Source organism: Morchella sextelata (assembly GCF_020137385.1).
Source record: "Morchella sextelata strain SCLS chromosome Unknown scls_17, whole genome shotgun sequence".
NCBI classification, from domain to species: Eukaryota; Fungi; Ascomycota; class Pezizomycetes; order Pezizales; family Morchellaceae; genus Morchella; species Morchella sextelata.
In genome coordinates, this window is record NW_025408632.1 from 811082 (window position 1) to 828843 (window position 17762).

The window sequence follows — 17762 nt, forward strand, 5'->3', positions numbered from 1 at the left end:
TATTTTGTTCAAATCTATGTTTTATTATTCTTTTAATTTCTTTTTTCCTTTATTCTCTTCAGGACTGGCAGACTTGGAGATAAATGTGGGTGCTTGTGGCAGAGCTTCAGTTATTGGCGTTTCCCCTTTCCCTTTAGATAGTCATTTAGATTGCAATCAATTCGTCCGCAAGTGAATTTTGGCCTAGTAATGAAGCCTGGAAAGTATCAATAAGCGTCAGAGTGCACACCGGACCTACATGGTTATTCACAGATCTACTTCCACATCTCAGCCCTGTCACGGTCGTAAACTCCAGAAGTGCGCTCCCTCGTGCTATAAGCGAAACCCCATAGGAGCCTATGCCCGCTATATATAACCATGGGCCTGTTACTATCACAGGCGGAGTCGAGTTTGCTATGCTTTTTTATTATACCTCTTCAGCAGCTCTCACGGTCTCCCGGATAATTCAGGGCTAAAAGAGAGTAAACATCGGGGGTAGCTGTTGCTGGAACGAATGGCCGTGGTCGGATTTGGAATGCAGTGAGTGATGCACAGTGACTCACTCGCGCGCCTCTCTTGAAAGACCCACAAAGACCAGCTCCTCCTTAACCCATCGGATATTTCCGGTATGGACATAGGTGTCAGGACATGTAACGTAGTGTTAGGTTCGCTTCTTGTTGTAACGTGGTTATAGCTACATGTATTTAGTACACCTATAACTAGCGGGGTCGAGGGGTCACAGATCATCATCTCTTTGGTTTGTCTAGAGGACGAATCGAAATATTCAAAGCTATGTGCGTCTTGGCTGTGGGTTTGCCAGCTACAGTAGGCTTTGGAGGAGAGGGCTATCTATCACACCAAAAAACCTCATCTTGGCGGCAGATGCAGTCTGTCAGTTGTTTCGTCCTTGGAGATGCCACACTCAGTGTGTTCCGCTAGAAATACCTCGTGCAGGGAGCCGTTAGTAGCTATAGCAATGTGTACAATAGTAGTTACGGATGTCGTGGCGGAGGTGACGTGTAGTCATTATGACAACCTAGTAGTGTACTTAAGGAGGTTCCCTCCGGACCTCCTAATAGAATCATCATCATTGATACTTCTTCCGAGACACCTCCTACACCTCGCCTCGACCTCAGTGTCTGAGACAGTCAGAGGCATACCTTCAATGAAGCATATGCACCTCAAAACACTGCAGCCCTCTTGCCTCGAGACGACTCGGGAGATATAAAGCGGTCAAGTACCCTTATTCTCTCTCATCTTGAGATTATGGGATAGACTGGACCGTTGCTAATTCACACTGTATGTGTACAGCACACAGTTTCAGATTCCTAAGTATTTAATTGTGTATTGGAGGATTCATGGTATATCAACTCACAAGATAAGTCCAGCCATTAAGAGATAAGATTTTCTAATGTATAATCAAAGTGGAAACAAAAATTATGATAATAATAAAAGGGGGGCAAAAATCAAACCAAGTGTAAGTCCAGCGCCCGCCCATACCCATACCAACCATATAAACAAAAGAAAAGTCTCACAAAAGAAAACTAGAACCCTCTCACTCACTCCTCTTTTAAAGACCCGTGACGGCCGCCACTGCCGCCGCCAACGATATCGCTTTTCACCTTCCCTAGTTTAGCCCCCGCCGCCTTTCTACTCTGAATCCTCTGTAAAGGGTTTGGAATATCCTCCGCCTCCACCTGATCCTCCATACCACTGCCCATGATCCTACTTGTCAACCTCCCCAACGAGTTCCCCGTCGTCACGGTCCTTCCATCCTCTTCGCCCTTATCGGGGCCTGCAGTGCGGATCTGCCTAATGCGCTGCACATAATCACGATACGTCGGCCTATTCAGAAGACCTGACCTAAACTCGTTCGCACCCACCAGCATCTTCAGCAGGTCCACCAGCTCCTCCACATACTCAATGCACTCCTCGAGCGCCGCCGTGGCCGCGTTCCACGACAAGAACTTTAGCCGCAGTGCCCGCCGCTTTGCGAGCGATGCCGGGTGAACACCCTCGTGCGATTGCTCGTCCTCCTCCTCCATGAGGAGCTGGCGGACGCGCACTACCATGCGTAGATGCGCGATCCGCGCCGAGGGGAGAAACTGAGGGAGTGGGAGCTTGGTGGTTAGGGCTTCGTGGCAGGCGAAGAGCATTAACGTGATGGAGGCGGCAACGTTGCGGCGGTAGTTGTAGACGCGCGCGTTGTACTGTTCGAGGATGGCCGAGCCGTAGGCTTTGCGCATTTGAACCAAGTTTTCCATACGGTCGACTATCTGCCGGAGAACAAAGATGATCTGAGAGGCATACAGGTTAGGGGACTAAACTACTACTATGGAATTCACTCAGGTAAGATGGATACCTCTTTGTAGACGACTTCTTGCATCTCGAAGCTGCCCTTGAGGCGGGGCTCCTGTCGGGTGTAGGTCAGAAATGTCTCTGCGCTTGCTAATGATGCCTCGGCCTTCTTTCGCGCCCGCTCAAACTTCTTGAAGACCCGCGGCGAGCTGGTGATGTTTCGGATCTCGTCTACGCCATAGGCAATACACGATTCCATTTTATTGATCTGGACGATGGCGGAAGCCAAACTCTCCTTCAACCTCACCCGTGCCTTTGCGGGCAGAATGATCATTTGCACCAAGGTGGCCACACACCCGCCTAGTTAAAGCAATCATTCAAATTAGCAAATAATTCCCTCGCCCCTTCTAATATCATCCCTTACTAGATAAAACAAAATGTTAACTCACCAATCAGCATAGTCACCGTCCTCTTGTAAAAGTTCTCCTCCGAGCTACCGGGCACAGTCTGCAAATGCGTGCTCACCGCAACCACACACATACTGATCGTACAAACCATACCCGCCTTCATATACTTTGTCCCCAGCTGGACGTAATAGCTGGGTATTGAGCCAATCATAATCATCACCGCAATCACGACCGCATTCCCTCCCCTGGCTTTATATGCCGCAAAGCCCCACGTACTCCCAATCACGGTCCCCACCGCCCGGAGTGCAAAAATCCATATCGTTGACCCCACCGCATTCTCAAAAACGAGAATAAAGATCAACGCCACCCATACCCCACGGTTCAGATAAAACCACTCCGCCCAGCTCCTGACAAATGCCGGCCACGCACAAATCATCACTCCCAATGTCAGCTTAAACGCATACAGCACGTCGTCGCTAGCCGCCACCCACTCCAGCCAGTCCGCCAGCTTCTCCCGCACCTTCTTCGCCTTCTTTTCACGCCGTCGGCGCTCCCGCGTCAGCGTCTCCCGACTCGAACTATAATCCGACTCCTCGCCGTCCGCGCCATCCACGGCAAACGCAGCCCTCGTTACAGACGGCATCCGGTCCGCCTCCTCCCGCCCAGAGAACAACCACTTGCGGAACCTAATCTTGGGAAACCAGAGGCGCCGGCGCTCTCGGCGCTCTAGCCGCTTCTCGACCAGTCCTCGACTGCACACCAGCATGTCCAGCGTATGGCTGGCCGCCTGCCGCAGGTTCAGCATGAACGACGAGATCAGAAAGACCTCATCCCGTGGCATCACGTCTACGTCCCCCTCCGCGTCCGCCACAGGCTCCGTCAGCACCGCAGCACCCTCAAGTGCGTCAGTAGTCAGCTGCCCAAAGCGTGAGATCGCGGACGAAAGGGTGTCAATATATATATCCAGCTCCTCCAGCAGGACGCCATGCGGGCGCCGCGGCGTCCCGCCCTGCTTGTGAGAGGGGAGCGTCGGCACGTCGTACGTGTAGGCAACACATGTGTTCACTATGTCAATCGAGCGGTCTATCACCGCCTGTAGGCCGTTTAGCGGTTGCTCGACTCTGGAGGTAGGGGGCGAAAGGGGCATCGTCAGTCAATGAGTCATCGGCTGTCACTCGAACTGTCATCATGGGACATCACTCGGGCCACTCACCGCCGTAGGAGGTAGCGTAGTAGTCGCTCATCGCCGCCCTCGATCTCGCGCTTAGGCCGCAGCTTATCGATCTCGTCTTTCTCTTTCTTCTCTGTGTCGACGCCTTGCTGCCGCCCCAGAAGCGCGTACTCGCTCTCGCACGCACCAACAAGACTCACGGTGTTTGCCACCAGGCGCTTGATGCCGCGGCTCGCGATGGGCCGCAGCTCCCACGGCGCTAGCACAGAGAAGGCAAGTTCGAAACTACACTCTGTCAGTGCGCCCTTGCAGCCGGCAACCTGCCGGCGGAGGTCGGCCTTTGAGGCCGTGAGCTCGCGGAGGAGCTTGTCGTCGCCGGTGGCGGAGGCGTAGGCGACGAAGAGGGCGTTGGCGGAGCGCTGGACCTTGATGGTGGACTGCAGGGTCTGGATGGTGGTGAGACCGAGGTAGGTGCTGCCAAACTCTGGGAAGACGAGGACACTGACGAGGAGGACGATGGCGACGGCCGTGAGGATGGGGTAGAGGAATTGTTTAGGGAACATTGGCGATACTTCGAATGAGGGCGAGGTCTACGATGGGTGGATTTACAATTGTAAAAATCAGGTGAATGCTCTTTGTCTCTCTCATGCCTACATATGAGTCTACTGGAGGATGGAGGGGATGTACCAGTCCGATAAGCACCGGGAATATCATCAACAACACTAGCAGATACAGTCGCGGCGTCGAGCTCCGCACATAGCCATGAACGAAGAGCGCTATCACTACAAACACTGCGCGGATGGACATCATGGCCTGGGGGTTCGAGGCATGTACGAGGGAGCCCAGGTAGGTTGCGAGGGTGGTCCAGGCGACGCCGATCAGCGCACCGACGGCGGCGAGGATTAGGGCTGGCAGAGGTGAGTCAATGATTCTTTGTATGCTTTTTTTCAAGGGCAGGGCGTGGTACCTTCTACCATGGATCCGAGGCGGCGGCCGGGGTGTCCTGGCAAGTTGTTAGAAAAAGCGCGGGAGGGAGACTCATGGCGATAGTGGTTATACCGAAGCTGTGGAAGAGTCAGTACCAGGGCCAATCATGGGAATGGCAGGAAAACAAATGAGTGCGGGGGGGGCCAGGACACAAACACAGTCGTTATGGAGGCCAGGTAGGCGGCGGGGCCGTATACATCTTTATCACTGGATCAGCACACTGAACCACTCGTAGACATATCGCAGCAAGAGTAATAGTAACAAAAGAATACCATACGTCGAATGTTTGGCAGGAGCGTGATGATAACTACATGCAGTGCCACCAGTCAAATGCCAGCCTTGACTCCAGCCATTCACAACCAACGGAAACAGAGTAATACTGCAGCAGGAACATACCAGTCAGAGTTGTCGCAAGAACACACTTGAATATCCGCTTCGGCAGCCTATCTGTACACCAGTAAGCATCCCCCATCTGCCCACGCGACACCACCGGACCGACCGCCCGCCCAACCAACCAACCGACCAACCGACCGACGTCACACACACACACACACAGACAGAGACATACATACCTCTCGTCAGTTCCGCCTTGAGCGCGTTCCACCGCTTTGTCGCCTTCAGCATCGCACCGCTGCTACTGGCCATTGCATCCAGGTACGATTGGGTGGAGAAGAAGGGGTTGAAAGGGGTTGAAAGAGGGGAGGAGGGGGGGGGGGGGGGGGGTGGAAAAAAAAAGATGAGGAGTCTCACAGAAAAAAATTGTGTCCCTTAATTTTTTTTTCTTTTCTGTTATGCTGGGAGCTGCTGGGTGGAATTAATTAATTAAGCTTTCGGGCTTGGCGGCAGAGCTCATCACGCATAAAACCGGATAGATGGCAAGCTGTGGACAGGGGGGCAGACCGGGGCAGAGAGAGTGAGATGTGATGGGTGTGATGGGTGTGATGGTGTGATGGGCGATGGGTGTGATGGGTGTGATGGGTGTGATGGGGGCCTGGGAATGGTTGATAGTGGGAGAGGGAGGGTGAGAGGGTGTGGCTTGCTTGGCGGAGTCGTCATCGTGGGAATGGGGAGAACACTCTGTTGCTCTCTTGCTCTCTTGCTCTCTTGCTCTTCTTCTCTGGCTAGCAACAGCCAGCTTTATCTACACGACGATCTCTCCCACTCCCATCTCACACTGCACCACACACACACACACACACACACACACACACACACAGACAGACAGACAGACAGCATGCCCCCTCCCTCCACCGTAATTGCAAGTTCTACCCCGCACCCCCTCTCCTCTCCCCCTCCACACACGCAATCTAACAAACCACACACACATATAGACAAAGCTCAAAGTAGCGCTGAAGCTCTCCGTCTCGCGCCTGCGCATGGTGCAGCAGCGCGAGACGGCCCTCGCAAAGGTCAACCGCCGCCAGATGGCCCAGCTGCTCGAGCAGGGCAAGGAGGAGTCGGCGCGCATCCGCGTCGAGAACATCATCCGCCAGGACATCTCGGTCGAGCTCATGGAGATCCTGGAGCTGTACTGCGAGCTGCTGCTGGCGCGCGTGCAGCTGCTGGAAGCAAAGTACGTAGCAAGCTTGGCATGGGGGGTGTGAGAGGAGGGTGCTGACTGTGGAGTAGGGAGTGCGACCCAGGCCTCGAAGAAGCAATCAAGAGCATCATCTACGCCGCGCCCCGCACCGAGATCAAAGAGCTGCAGCAAGCGCGCCAGCTGCTCATCGAGAAGTACGGGAAAGAGTTCGCCCTCGCCGCCATCGAGAACACCGACAACAAGGTTGGCGACCGCGTGCTCAAGAAGCTGCGCGTCGAGCCGCCGTCCGAGACGCTCGTCACGCTGTACCTGAAGGAGATTGCGCGCACGTATGGTATTGCGTGGGGCCGCACGCCGCCGTCCAGCCCGCCGCTGCCGCCCGCTTACGACGACGACGAGCCGAGCACGGCCGAGGCGGTCCTGGGCGATGCGACGGCGGCGGAGCTGGCGCCGCCGAGGACCATGAGGGGCGCGGTCAATGTGGCGCCGCCGTCGCCGAGTACAGAGAATGTGCATCCGACGATTAAGGTTCCGGGCCCCGCGGCGGTGGTGCCGGTGGCGAGGAAGGGGCCGGCGGTGGCGGCGGCGAAGAAGAATCCGCTGGATGATGATGATCTGGCGGCGAGGTTTGCTGCGCTGAAAAGGTTATAGGTTTTCTGGGGATATCTTTGTCTTTTGCCTTTCTTTTTTTGAGCTCTGTTGGTTTTTTTTGTTTCTTGGGTGGGCGGGCTAATTCGGTGTTGTGCGGGTTTGTGGGTGCGCGTGCGAGTTGTGTGGTTAAGACATAGGACTCCTACTACTACTTCTGCTGCTACTTCTGCTACTACTGCTCTTGCTGCTTCTACTTCTGCTTCCTCTTTTGCCACTGCTGCTGCTGCTTCCGCGCCCAAAATGCCCCCCAGGACCGCTGTGCCACGTGCTAGAAGACCCATTCCCACCTCCTCCTCCTTCACCACCCGCGCACCAAAGAAGAAGGCACGGAATCTTTCAATGCCGCTTAGGGCGCTACTACTCGTGTTTGTGCTCGGCCTCGCGGCGTATTTATACCTCCAGCGCAGTGCTGTAGTGCCGTTCGGCCACTACAAACTTCAGGAGCAAATGACTAGTGTGACAACTGAAACCACGTCGGCGACTACGGGGGAGAGGGAGAGGGAGAGGGAGAGGGAGAGGGAGAGGGAGAGGGAGGTGTGTGCTGTGCCTGAGGTGACGCTTGCGGTGGGCCCTGGTGTGGGTGTGGGTGCGGGTGCGGGTAAGGATGGGGATGGGGTTGGGGAGGGGGATGGGGGTCAGGGGGAGTGGGAGTGGTTTGTGACGACGGGGAGGAGGTGGAGGAACTTTAGAGAGTTTGTGGGGTAGGTTGCGGGTGAGCTGCTTAGGTGAGGCGGGGGCAAAGGTGGGTATGGCGGTAAAGGTGGGAGTTGTGGGGAAGGTGTGATTGGGATGAAAGGAAGAGGCGGAGAACAGAAAGAGAAGAAAGGGGGGGGGGGGGGGGGGGGTTATAGGTATAAGGAGACGATGGTAATGAATGATAAATAGCTAGTAATAACAATAACAATAACACACCCGCCTATTTCGGGCCCCGGTAGCGTGGCGTAGGTAATGATATGGATATGCTAAAAAGCGGAGTTGTTGTCGTTCTTGTTTTTATCATACTTACTTAGTAGCCGTGCTGAGGGACGAGTGATAGTCTATGATTTAGTACAACCAAGTGAGTGAATACATACATCATATCAATACCATATCAGTTAGAGCTCTAATATAAGAGAGCAGTGAATCTAATATCACACCAGGTAGGGACTTGGCTATGTCTGTGGCTGGTAGGTGTGGTTTGTTTTCCGGTGTGATTTGGGGGTCTTTTTCTTCTTTTAGCTCCAAATCCATAGTCTAGTTCCCCAACTGCTTTTGTCGCCACACTACTTCGAGACAGACAAAAGTTCAAATCAAAACGGAGACTAATTAGGATAATAGTAAATGTCTTCTGTATCAGGCAGAGGAGGACAGAACGGTAGAAGAAAACTATTTTGCCTTCCCCGCCAGCAAAAAGAGTTCACAGCCTTAACTGTTACGTCTCTTTCTACGTCCGGAGGGGGGGTTGAACGATCGCAGCCGTGGTACAGAGTGTGACCTCTATACCGCTGGACCATCCAACCCATGGTAACAATGATTTCGTTAGTGTTATTGACTGCGTGTTTAGGCGAGTCGGCTCTCATTTTTAAGCTAGTTTGGCAATACCGCATGGGGACGGCTCGGAGATGGAATGGCTCCTACACCAATATTAGGTACGGGCAGTACTGACCACCACTTGCTGAGACACGCTCTGCACCTTTGCGGAAAAGAAAGAGAGGGAATAAGAAGTGCTTCTGTTGCCAGATTTTGTCAACAAAACAACTGATTGATATTCTTAGTTTATTATGCAGAGTACAAACCATTCGCAACCAGCGCACCATAAGGGGAAGATAAACCAACCCTCTACCCGGTTTTCTGAGGGTTGGGGGAGAGTATGAGACCAAATCTTGAACCAAGTTTCACACACTGTTGGTTGGGTGAACTTACCCTTTTCGCGCGGTAAGGAGGGTTCTCGTGCGGTCATGAGATATCACTCGCTGCCGCCAAGTCGCAATTGTTGCGGTGGGATGTAGGTGCAATAGGAGGATGTTGTGGCACTTCTACCGGCCTGTAAATTAGAGGTTGTGGATCGCTAGAGTTATCCGGACCAAGTGCATTTACGCGAGTGATAGTTCGTAATGCTGTAGCTGTTGGACAAATGCCCTCTGGTGGATAGGGCGTGGTGAGTGGTAAATAACTGAGGAAGGTTTAGGAGTTTATTCTATTGCTCTGGTTGGTAATAACTGATACATTATGTATATTATAAATCGAGAATTGTCTCCATCCTTTCTCTCTCCTGTCTGTAGTCTATAGGCTGGCAGTTAAAGACTGGCTTTGATGAACTCCACTAGCACAAGTACGGTGTGTGGCCCATCTCTAGTTCCTGGGTGAACATACATGTACTTATTTCTAGATGGATTGGAGGATTCATACTTGGTGTTCTCCGGGCGGGGATGGGCGTAGTAACGTACTACACTAGACTCTCGCTATAAGGAACAAGTATTTGATATAAGGATATACTCGCTATAAGGATACCAGTGCCCGGTCCGCAACCGCCGTTTTGCTAGCATTCCCCACTTTCTATAAGGATATTTCGCTATTAATTCGCTATAAGGATACATATTCTTGGCCCCGACCATATCCTTATAGCGAGAGTCTACTGTACTAGTCTCGTACCAATTCCCTACTAGCAGCAAGAAGGATGGAAGCAGGGGGGCCGGGGGGCTGGGGACGAGCCTAACGTACTACATGTAGATGTACGTACAAGTACATATAAAAGTATAAAGTATTTGATTATAGAATTTTCCTAGGACCCATGCACTATTTTCTGCACGTTCATTAAGATGCACTGTCCTCTAAAAACACCGCGCCCCACAACCACACGACTTACTCTACGTTATGTGAGAACTCTTATCTGTTACTATCAATTGAACGACTTTTTATTCATATCTTCCTGGACTATTTGACATTTCCAATTTAACACAGTAATGGTGACCCCAGAGCCCATCCCACAAAGGATAAACTCAAACCGCGCTAGAAAGCACAGTCCTATCAACCCCTGCTGCCCTCCGGCCAAGCCGACTTCTCAAGCCCATAAAATTGAATGATGCGCCCAATGGTACCCACTCTTCCGTCCCCAAAATCATCCATCAAGCTCTCGACCATCCCACCCAAAATGCGGACCTTAATAACCTCCGCCCAACGCTCGGCCGGATAATCGGAGAGCACGCGGATATTGAAATGGTGCACAAGCTTCATCCTCACGACCTCATTATGGCCCCTAAAGTGCTCTGGCTTGGTCAGGCAGGACGGCATCCACTCGACACATGAAGCGAACAGGTTGGGCACATACAGCCCCCCCGGAACCACACGCTTCGCTGTCAACTGCTTCATCAGCTCATAGCCGTCGGAGGCCAACACTGCGGTCGAAAGGTCAAACAAGCTGTTCAGAATTCTTGGCGACAGCCTTCGGCGTAGCAGGAACGGGTTCATGTCGTCGTACTGGAACTGGATGGCGTGCAGCCAGGCCGCAAAGAAACGGCCCAGCGAGATCGTCCACTCTCCGTCGAAAGGTCTTCCCATAGCCATATAGCCAAGACGTATGGCACGCTGCTGCTCGTAGAACTTCTTCTCGACGCTGCGGAAGACACGGTAGCTCTTTCGGAGGTTGGGAATGTCGTCGGGGACGAGGAAGAAGTCCTTCGGCAGCGTTGTAAAGGGTGCATGGAGGGTGGTGGGACGCTGGAAGTGCAGGATCGTGAGGATCTCGGGGCCACAGCGACCGAAGAGGCGGCGGACGCGGCGGGTGATGATTTGGGTATGAAAAAGCAGGAATATGTGATAGTGGGTGCGCGAGGTTTGGATGAAGGAGACGATATCGGCGAAAGTCATGGAAACCATGAGCTCGACAATGACGCACATGGGGATACGATCGAAGGGGGAGATATACGGACGAGGAGGTGGGAACTGAGGGCGGTTCATTTTTTCTGGAGATGGGTTTTGGGTGGTTTCGGATGAGGATTGTGTGTGTGTGGGAAGGAGGGGGGAGAGTCGTTGGTGGGGTAAGTAAGGTTAGGTGGGGTGGGTAAAAATTCTCTGCAATTGAGTCACTACGACCTTTATGACCCAAATTGTGGGAATTGATTAAAGCAAGGCACGCAGTTCTACACAGAATCACACGATGTCACTCGATTCTGTCAACCATCAAATCAACCCGAATTGGAGGCCAAGAAAATAAGACTAGACCTTGATCGTCACCTATAGTCCCTCGGTGACTCGAAAAATAAATAAATAATTAAAAAATAACTCCTTCCCCCCCGACGCCTTATTCTTTGGTTGCTGTCACTTGTACTCTAATCTTATCTCGATATGAACAAACGAGTTGGCCAAGCTACATTAGAGCGTATTTAAATTTGCTAACCGTCAACCTTGAAAATTGACACTTCGCTACTCTCCAAGGCGACACCCACAAGTGTCAATTTTTGGGTGTGGTTTTTTCCCGGGCCAAAATGATATAAAATGCACTTACCGGACATCACAGTAATTATCATCCTGTTGCGGCTTGCGCATTTCATATACTGTCAGCGTACATATACCTATCGCAGGTAGCGTGAGAAGTTATTTGATCTCAGAGTTACTCCAATCACGCCGTGTCAATTTTGCCTTTTGCAACTTCAGAAACGATATTATCTAGTAAATACGCTCTATTAATTGTCATTTTGGGGGTGGAGTCGCTTGCCGGACTGTGATTTACAGTGCTAATGATATCAAATCTACAGGCTAGACACAGTATGTAGTTGACATCATGGTAGTGGCTGGCGCATTTTATATACTGCCTGCGTATTTCCCAGGTCGCGTGAGGAGCTATTTTCTTCTGAGAGTTGTTCCCATAATACCAAGCCAAATTTGAAGTGGATACAATGAACAAGCATTCAAGAAAAAACAATTTCAATCCTCCTAGTAGTGTGAGATCACAGACCGAACTATTGTAACCTCCGACTTTTTGACCACTATTTTGAGAGTAATCCGATTGAAGGCCAGCTTAAGGACCAGGACATATGGGTCAGCACATGAGCTAAGAATTGGCCGACAAAGAATATGGGCAAGCTTAAAATTGCCCGCCCTCTCCTCAATAACTGTATCGGGGCAAAGTTCACTACTGTAAATAAGCAACCATCTTGATGGCACAATTAAGAAGCTATGCACTATCTACACTAGCTCAATATTTGTCACAAGTATCTATCAAATTAACACGCCAAGTCTCCTTAAACCATTACTCAAGTTTATCCAGATGCTCCAACCTCGTCAACACTACCTGCTTGGAGGTTTCCTCGATCTCGCCCGCAAGAAACACCTCATCCAGGATCGCATAGACCTTGTAAAAGTTGAATACCAAGTCCAACTCACACACGTTCCCAAAGAACGCGTCCAGGACCTCGACAAAGAAGTGGATCGCCTCGAGGTATGACAGCTCGTTGTCGTTCGCGTCCACGCACACGCAGAAGAAGAGGCCGGCGTAGCGACGGTATACGATTTTATTGTTCCGGAACTGCGCTCGTTAGCTAGGTGCATGGCGAGGAGGGGCGGATAACGTAGGCCGAGTGTACCTCGACAAAGTTTGATTGATTTTTCTGGTCCCGTGGCGCAACAAGCCTGTGGACCTGAAACAAGGGGAAGTTGGGTTAGCAAGCGTTGAAACATTCGGCTAGGCGACAATGACGGAAGGGCAAAGCTTAAAGCAACGTTAAACGTACCTCTCCCTTCAACTTGACCTTCTCCTCATCCTGCGAAAATGTCAATATCCTATCTCCGCGCGCAATTGCTGTAGCGCCCGTGATGGGCAGAGGAGGATGGGGTTATTGCGTACATCGTACGGTGCATACCACTTTGCAAGCCGGGTCTTGCCTCTGTGTCCGCGCGCCCGGTCTGTCAGCCAATCTTCAGGGCCGAGAGGTGCGATGGGGGGAGGAGCTACATACTGTCGGTTCTGGATAAGGATGAAAGAAAGGACCATGGCCGGCGAGAATCGACGGAGGTGAGCTGAGAGGTTGTTTCGGGGTTGAGGTGAAGTGCTTCTTCTGGCGGGAGAGCTAAGCTTCCGTGCTTGCTGATTCAGGGACCGTCACGTGGTATAGTTCCGTTTTGGTTCTAGGGGATTTTCGGGGGGGGGGGGGGGGGGGTAATGACAGGTTTTGACACTAATTAAAAAAAATGCCACCGTTCAGAAGGTAAGACATTAGGGCTCTAGGGATATGGAAATAAAGGATCTGTGATCGCTTTAAGCTACCTGGACGAATGTACCGGAAGTGTAATGATGAATGTAGTGCTACCTCATACATGGACAACTAGGCCGTGCCTGAAGCCATAGTACTAGAGACTTCATATCTGTCAATTCCAAAGTTGAGTACACATATGACATAATTCAGATGAAGACAAGCCGTTTGAAATAACCAAAGCACATGCATGCCTAAGTATGCCACCGCTTGAGCTTAGAAACTACACTGACTTCAGACTTTATCTCCACTACGTTTGAACAGTATTCGCTTTATCTATTGATAATATTCAAGGAGAATGGTACAGTTTGAAGCTGATGTGAGACAAGAAACAAATTCTTATGATTATACGCTAAAGTATCGATACTTGCAAAGATCACCCGTGGAACCGCAGGTCCCCTCAATATTTACCACAGCACAGATATACAAAAGGAAAACACAAAGGAAATAGTAGGGAACATAGTTCCCAGAGCACTGACATCCTCTCAAGAGGGAAACAAAACAACAATTTACAATCCTCCCATCGCTAAAGACGCATCAAATTAAATATTTCGCTCACCAAACAACGATCATTAAGAACAGGGGTCCTAAAGGCCCAACGCGAAACAAAGAGTAGCGAGGAGATACCAATACTAATTTAGTTATGATATCCAACCAGTCCACCTTCTATGGAGAGCACATGTTTTTTCTCCAAACAACCTCGAAGGTGGGAAATTGTAAAATAAAAAAGCACTTTACAGTGAAAAATTGGTACAAGACCAGGGGTATAATGAAGAAGAAAAACGCAAAAAGGCGTCACCAATAAAAACGCCCTCGCACCAATGAACAGAGGCTCCCAGACCACCATTAAATAGAAAATATGGAGATAAAAATCCTTTTGCTCCAAAAAATAAGCGGAACAAGCAATGCAAAATACACCCGCGCAAAAACTATCATCAAAACATAAATTAAACACAGCTCCCGCCCTACTAAATACCAGAAATTTTCAATAAAAATCCACAATGACAGATAATTTTACAAAAAAATAGCCAAAGTAGAAAATATACTGAAAATTGCCACAGATGTCGCACTTGAGAACAATATCGATCCACCAGAGCTCAGTGGCTGATCAGTTGATGATGATGAGGGACCAACAGTGATGACACTCCCATTTTCGTTGCCAGAGGCAGCGCCGGTGGCATCCTTTGAAGATCCAGTAGTTTCAGAAGACGATCCGCTTGAAGCCTCGTTCTCATCAACGACATATAATTCGGCGCCATCATCGGGGTGGATTGCTGAGTCGTCGGATTCTTCATCGTCGCCGGAGTGCTCGTCGTCGCCTGAGTGCTCGTCGTCGCCGGAGTTTTCGGAATCACCAGAGCCTTCATGTTCTGAGTCGTTCTCGCCCTGTTCGCCCTCCTCCTCGTGGCCCTCCTCCTCGTGGCCCTCCTCCTCCTTATCCTCCTTATCGTCGTCACCTTTAGTGCTAGTGGGTTTCGGGCCCGAATCCTTAGTCGAGGATGGAGATTCCGTCTCTGTAGAAGATGATGGGTCAGTGGTGCGTGAACTCTCACTTCCAGAACTCTTGGTGGAGCTCGCACTTGAAGTCTTCTTGGCTGACGCCGTACTGCTAGCCTCTGAGGTCTTGCTAGCAGAGGATGAAGATTTAGTTGGAGTTGGTGTAGCTTTGGCAGAGGACGCGGAAGATGATTTGCTCTCGGTTTTCCCACCACCACTGCCACTTTTGCTGAACACAACAATGTTTGCCTTTGCACCCTTGGGTACAGAAACAACGCAAAAGTTTGCTCCGCCAGCGCCAGGTGGGTTCTTCTGTGAGACTTCGTTGACACTGTGCTCGTTGGGATCAATGTAGCAGGGAAGACCGCCACACTTTCCACCTTCACACTCAATCTTGACACCCCAATCAGGCATGACATCCCTGAAGGTGACATCGGGCTCGATGTAAATGGGATTCCAGCCGATTGTGACGAAAGTTACGCCAGAGTCCACTTCGTTTGCACCGGCAACGTAAGGAGACCAATTGCCAACTGGCTTGTCCTTGGTTCCCCAGACACATGCTTCTTCAGGGTTGACACCTGGAGGGTTGATGTAAAAGCTATATTCGAGTTAGTTGGTTCTATTTATTTTAACTTTGGATAAATATGGAGTTTTTCTCACTGTGCTGCAGTTCCGGCCCAGTAAGATGTATCAGGCACTGCGAGATCGGACATGCTCTCAACGAGGGTTGGGATAAGCATTGCCTCGTTACCTGGCAAGACGGTCTGGCAAACCGAGACCTGACCGCCAGCCTTGTTCTTGCAGCTAACAGTTCCAGCACCATCATAACAGTAGGGCTTCTTAGGGAATGGCTTTTCGATCTCGCCATCCTCGTTACAGTAAAGGCCTCCATTCTACCTCGATTGTTAGCCCCTTCAATATCAAGTAAGCCATCCCTGCTCGAATATCTTACCATTGACTGTGGGTATGAGTATGTCTTTGCACTAGGATCCCATTGGGCCATCAATTGACCTGGGGGGCAAGCATATGGGCAGTACATCCCTGTACACCGGTTGGTTAGACAATAGCTTTTCCACTGGTGCATAACCTATCACTCGACATACCAGGCTCGCACGGTTGATCTGGGGACATGGCCCATCCAGCGTTCTTTTCTCCTGGTGTTACGGCGATCAGACCAGCATCTTTAGGGAATTCGCATGTCGAGCGTTTTGTGATCTCTCCTCTCTTGTGGGCGTGGACATGCATGTGCCTTCTTGCCATGGCGGCATGAGATTCTGCGCTGACGGCCGACAAAAAGAAAAGCGCCGCAGCGGCGACTGTGGAGAATTTGAAGGAGTGCATTATTATTATTAGTTTTTTGGGGGTATTTTTTGAATTAATGATGGTGATGGTTGGTGTGATTTCGATAGAAGGAGTGACTATTCCTAGAGGGACAGTTGCTGTAAAGAGAATGTAGTGCGTCGAACTCGAAAGAGTGAGAGTCGACTGCGACTGTAGAATGTTGACTGGGGGGGCACCTTCGAGCGAAAAGAACGTCGACGACAAGGTGAGGAAAAGAAGAAGGGGATGTGAAGGGGGAGACGGTCATAATAACTGATGGAGCCATGGCTGCTTGCTCCACACACGAACCAACGGGCGGGTCGGCGCAGAACCTCTGAGAGACCCAGCTAGGTGTGCAAGGTGCCGCAAGGGGAGTCTCCACGATGTGATTGAATTCGGCCCTACCAACCTACCAAACCACCTACCTGCCTAGACCCAACCTAACCTACCAACAGCCTCTCTCGAATTATGGAATACCACATTATGATACAGGCTACATGATCTAACTACCAGAGATTCCGGTCTCACTAATTAACCTTATGAGGGCTGCAGTGCACGGTTTATCTTTCGCTATAGGCAGTACGAGCAATATACGATTGGTCAGATCGGGTTCGAACGTTAACCAGGGGAGGTGTGTGGACGTATTAAGAGCCTTCCCAAGGTGGATTGGGAAATTGAGGCAAGGAAGCCCTGAGACCAGTTACAATAAAGGTAGGTAGTAAAGTGCAAGCTTAAAAGCCTAATAACATTTTGGGAACCCCATAGCTGGCGCTAATGCACGGATTTTAGATTGGATATGACGCCCAAAAAATAGACATGAGCTTTCAGAATGGACGAGTAATATCTGGGTTCCTTCCTACTCCAGCGGCACATGGAGGCCTCCATGGATAGCAGTGGGGGAAGGGAATGGGGAGAATTGCGGAGGTAACTACTCTGGGTAGGGAGGAAAGAGCTGATTTGGAGGAACTAAATGTTGATCTTAAGACTTTTGGGGGCGGTGGGCAGCACAGAGTAGATAGAGAAACGAGGCACAGAATGGATGGATATTAAACAATGCGCTGTGCCGTAGGCATGTGTGCGGTGGGCAGGTAGAGTACGGGTTTTTGTTATGTAGGTACGGAACAGGATTTCAGATCAGGTACGGATTCTCTCTTTTCTATTCTGATGCCATGGCCAGCCCAGCCCATAGTAGCAAGAGGATTTTAAGTTTTTCTTCGGCGTTTCGGGTCACTTCCGAAGAAAGCCAAAGCCCAGAAGTGCATACGATCCACATCCACAAACAAAGTGCAACTCCCCTTTTTCATTTCGTTTCGTCTCATCTCACTCTTTCCTTTTTTTTTTTTTTTTTTTTTTTTTTTTTTTACGTCTTTTCGCTTTTTCGCTTGCAGAACAGGCGAGAGTCACTGCACGCACGCTGCACAGTGGCGTATCCAATTCGCCCCCTGGCCCTAACTCTCCTAGTCAGTGCGCGAAGGGAGCTCTCCCCACAGATCAGATCATCGAACTCGTTTTCCGACCCTTTTTCTCCCCTGGTCTCCCCGCGAATTGGAACTAGTGCCTAGTCTAGGTAGTTTTTGAGCTCAACCAACGCAGGTCATGTGATGCTTGTTTTTGAGTGTTGTTAAATTTACACAACAGACAGGATCGTCCGCACGGTGTTAATGTCGCTCTCAGGAAGCGAGCGA

General features: G+C 50.7%; 5 protein-coding genes across 5 annotated transcripts; 1 reads left to right on the forward strand and 4 right to left on the reverse strand.

Annotated features, from left to right (window-relative positions):
* Positions 1 to 1538: 1538 nt before the first annotated feature.
* H6S33_004326 (uncharacterized protein) lies at positions 1539 to 5487 on the reverse strand (the record flags this gene model as incomplete). Its single annotated transcript, XM_044835674.1, has 10 exons — positions 1539 to 2276; positions 2342 to 2637; positions 2727 to 3805; positions 3898 to 4445; positions 4543 to 4763; positions 4823 to 4919; positions 5001 to 5041; positions 5120 to 5149; positions 5239 to 5289; positions 5415 to 5487. 10 exons carry the CDS (start codon positions 5485 to 5487, stop codon positions 1539 to 1541), a joined length of 3174 nt encoding a protein of 1057 aa, XP_044691064.1.
* A 589-nt stretch (positions 5488 to 6076) lies between these two features.
* Positions 6077 to 8842, forward strand: H6S33_004327 (uncharacterized protein; the record flags this gene model as incomplete). Its single annotated transcript, XM_044835675.1, has 10 exons — positions 6077 to 6100; positions 6174 to 6415; positions 6472 to 7026; positions 7165 to 7734; positions 8082 to 8090; positions 8153 to 8199; positions 8351 to 8387; positions 8489 to 8502; positions 8577 to 8661; positions 8800 to 8842. 10 exons carry the CDS (start codon positions 6077 to 6079, stop codon positions 8840 to 8842), a joined length of 1626 nt encoding a protein of 541 aa, XP_044691065.1.
* Positions 8843 to 10039: 1197 nt separating this feature from the next.
* On the reverse strand, positions 10040 to 10969 carry H6S33_004328 (uncharacterized protein; the record flags this gene model as incomplete). The annotated part of the gene is made up of 1 exon (XM_044835676.1): positions 10040 to 10969. One exon carries the CDS (start codon positions 10967 to 10969, stop codon positions 10040 to 10042), a length of 930 nt encoding a protein of 309 aa, XP_044691066.1.
* A 1291-nt stretch (positions 10970 to 12260) lies between these two features.
* On the reverse strand, positions 12261 to 13001 carry H6S33_004329 (uncharacterized protein; the record flags this gene model as incomplete). The annotated part of the gene is made up of 4 exons (XM_044835677.1): positions 12261 to 12536; positions 12595 to 12648; positions 12742 to 12771; positions 12855 to 13001. The coding sequence occupies 4 exons, from the start codon at positions 12999 to 13001 to the stop codon at positions 12261 to 12263; spliced, it is 507 nt and encodes a 168-aa protein (XP_044691067.1).
* Positions 13002 to 14274: 1273 nt separating this feature from the next.
* On the reverse strand, positions 14275 to 16098 carry H6S33_004330 (uncharacterized protein; the record flags this gene model as incomplete). The annotated part of the gene is made up of 5 exons (XM_044835679.1): positions 14275 to 14774; positions 14841 to 15355; positions 15418 to 15650; positions 15710 to 15798; positions 15861 to 16098. 5 exons carry the CDS (start codon positions 16096 to 16098, stop codon positions 14275 to 14277), a joined length of 1575 nt encoding a protein of 524 aa, XP_044691068.1.
* Positions 16099 to 17762: the final 1664 nt, after the last annotated feature.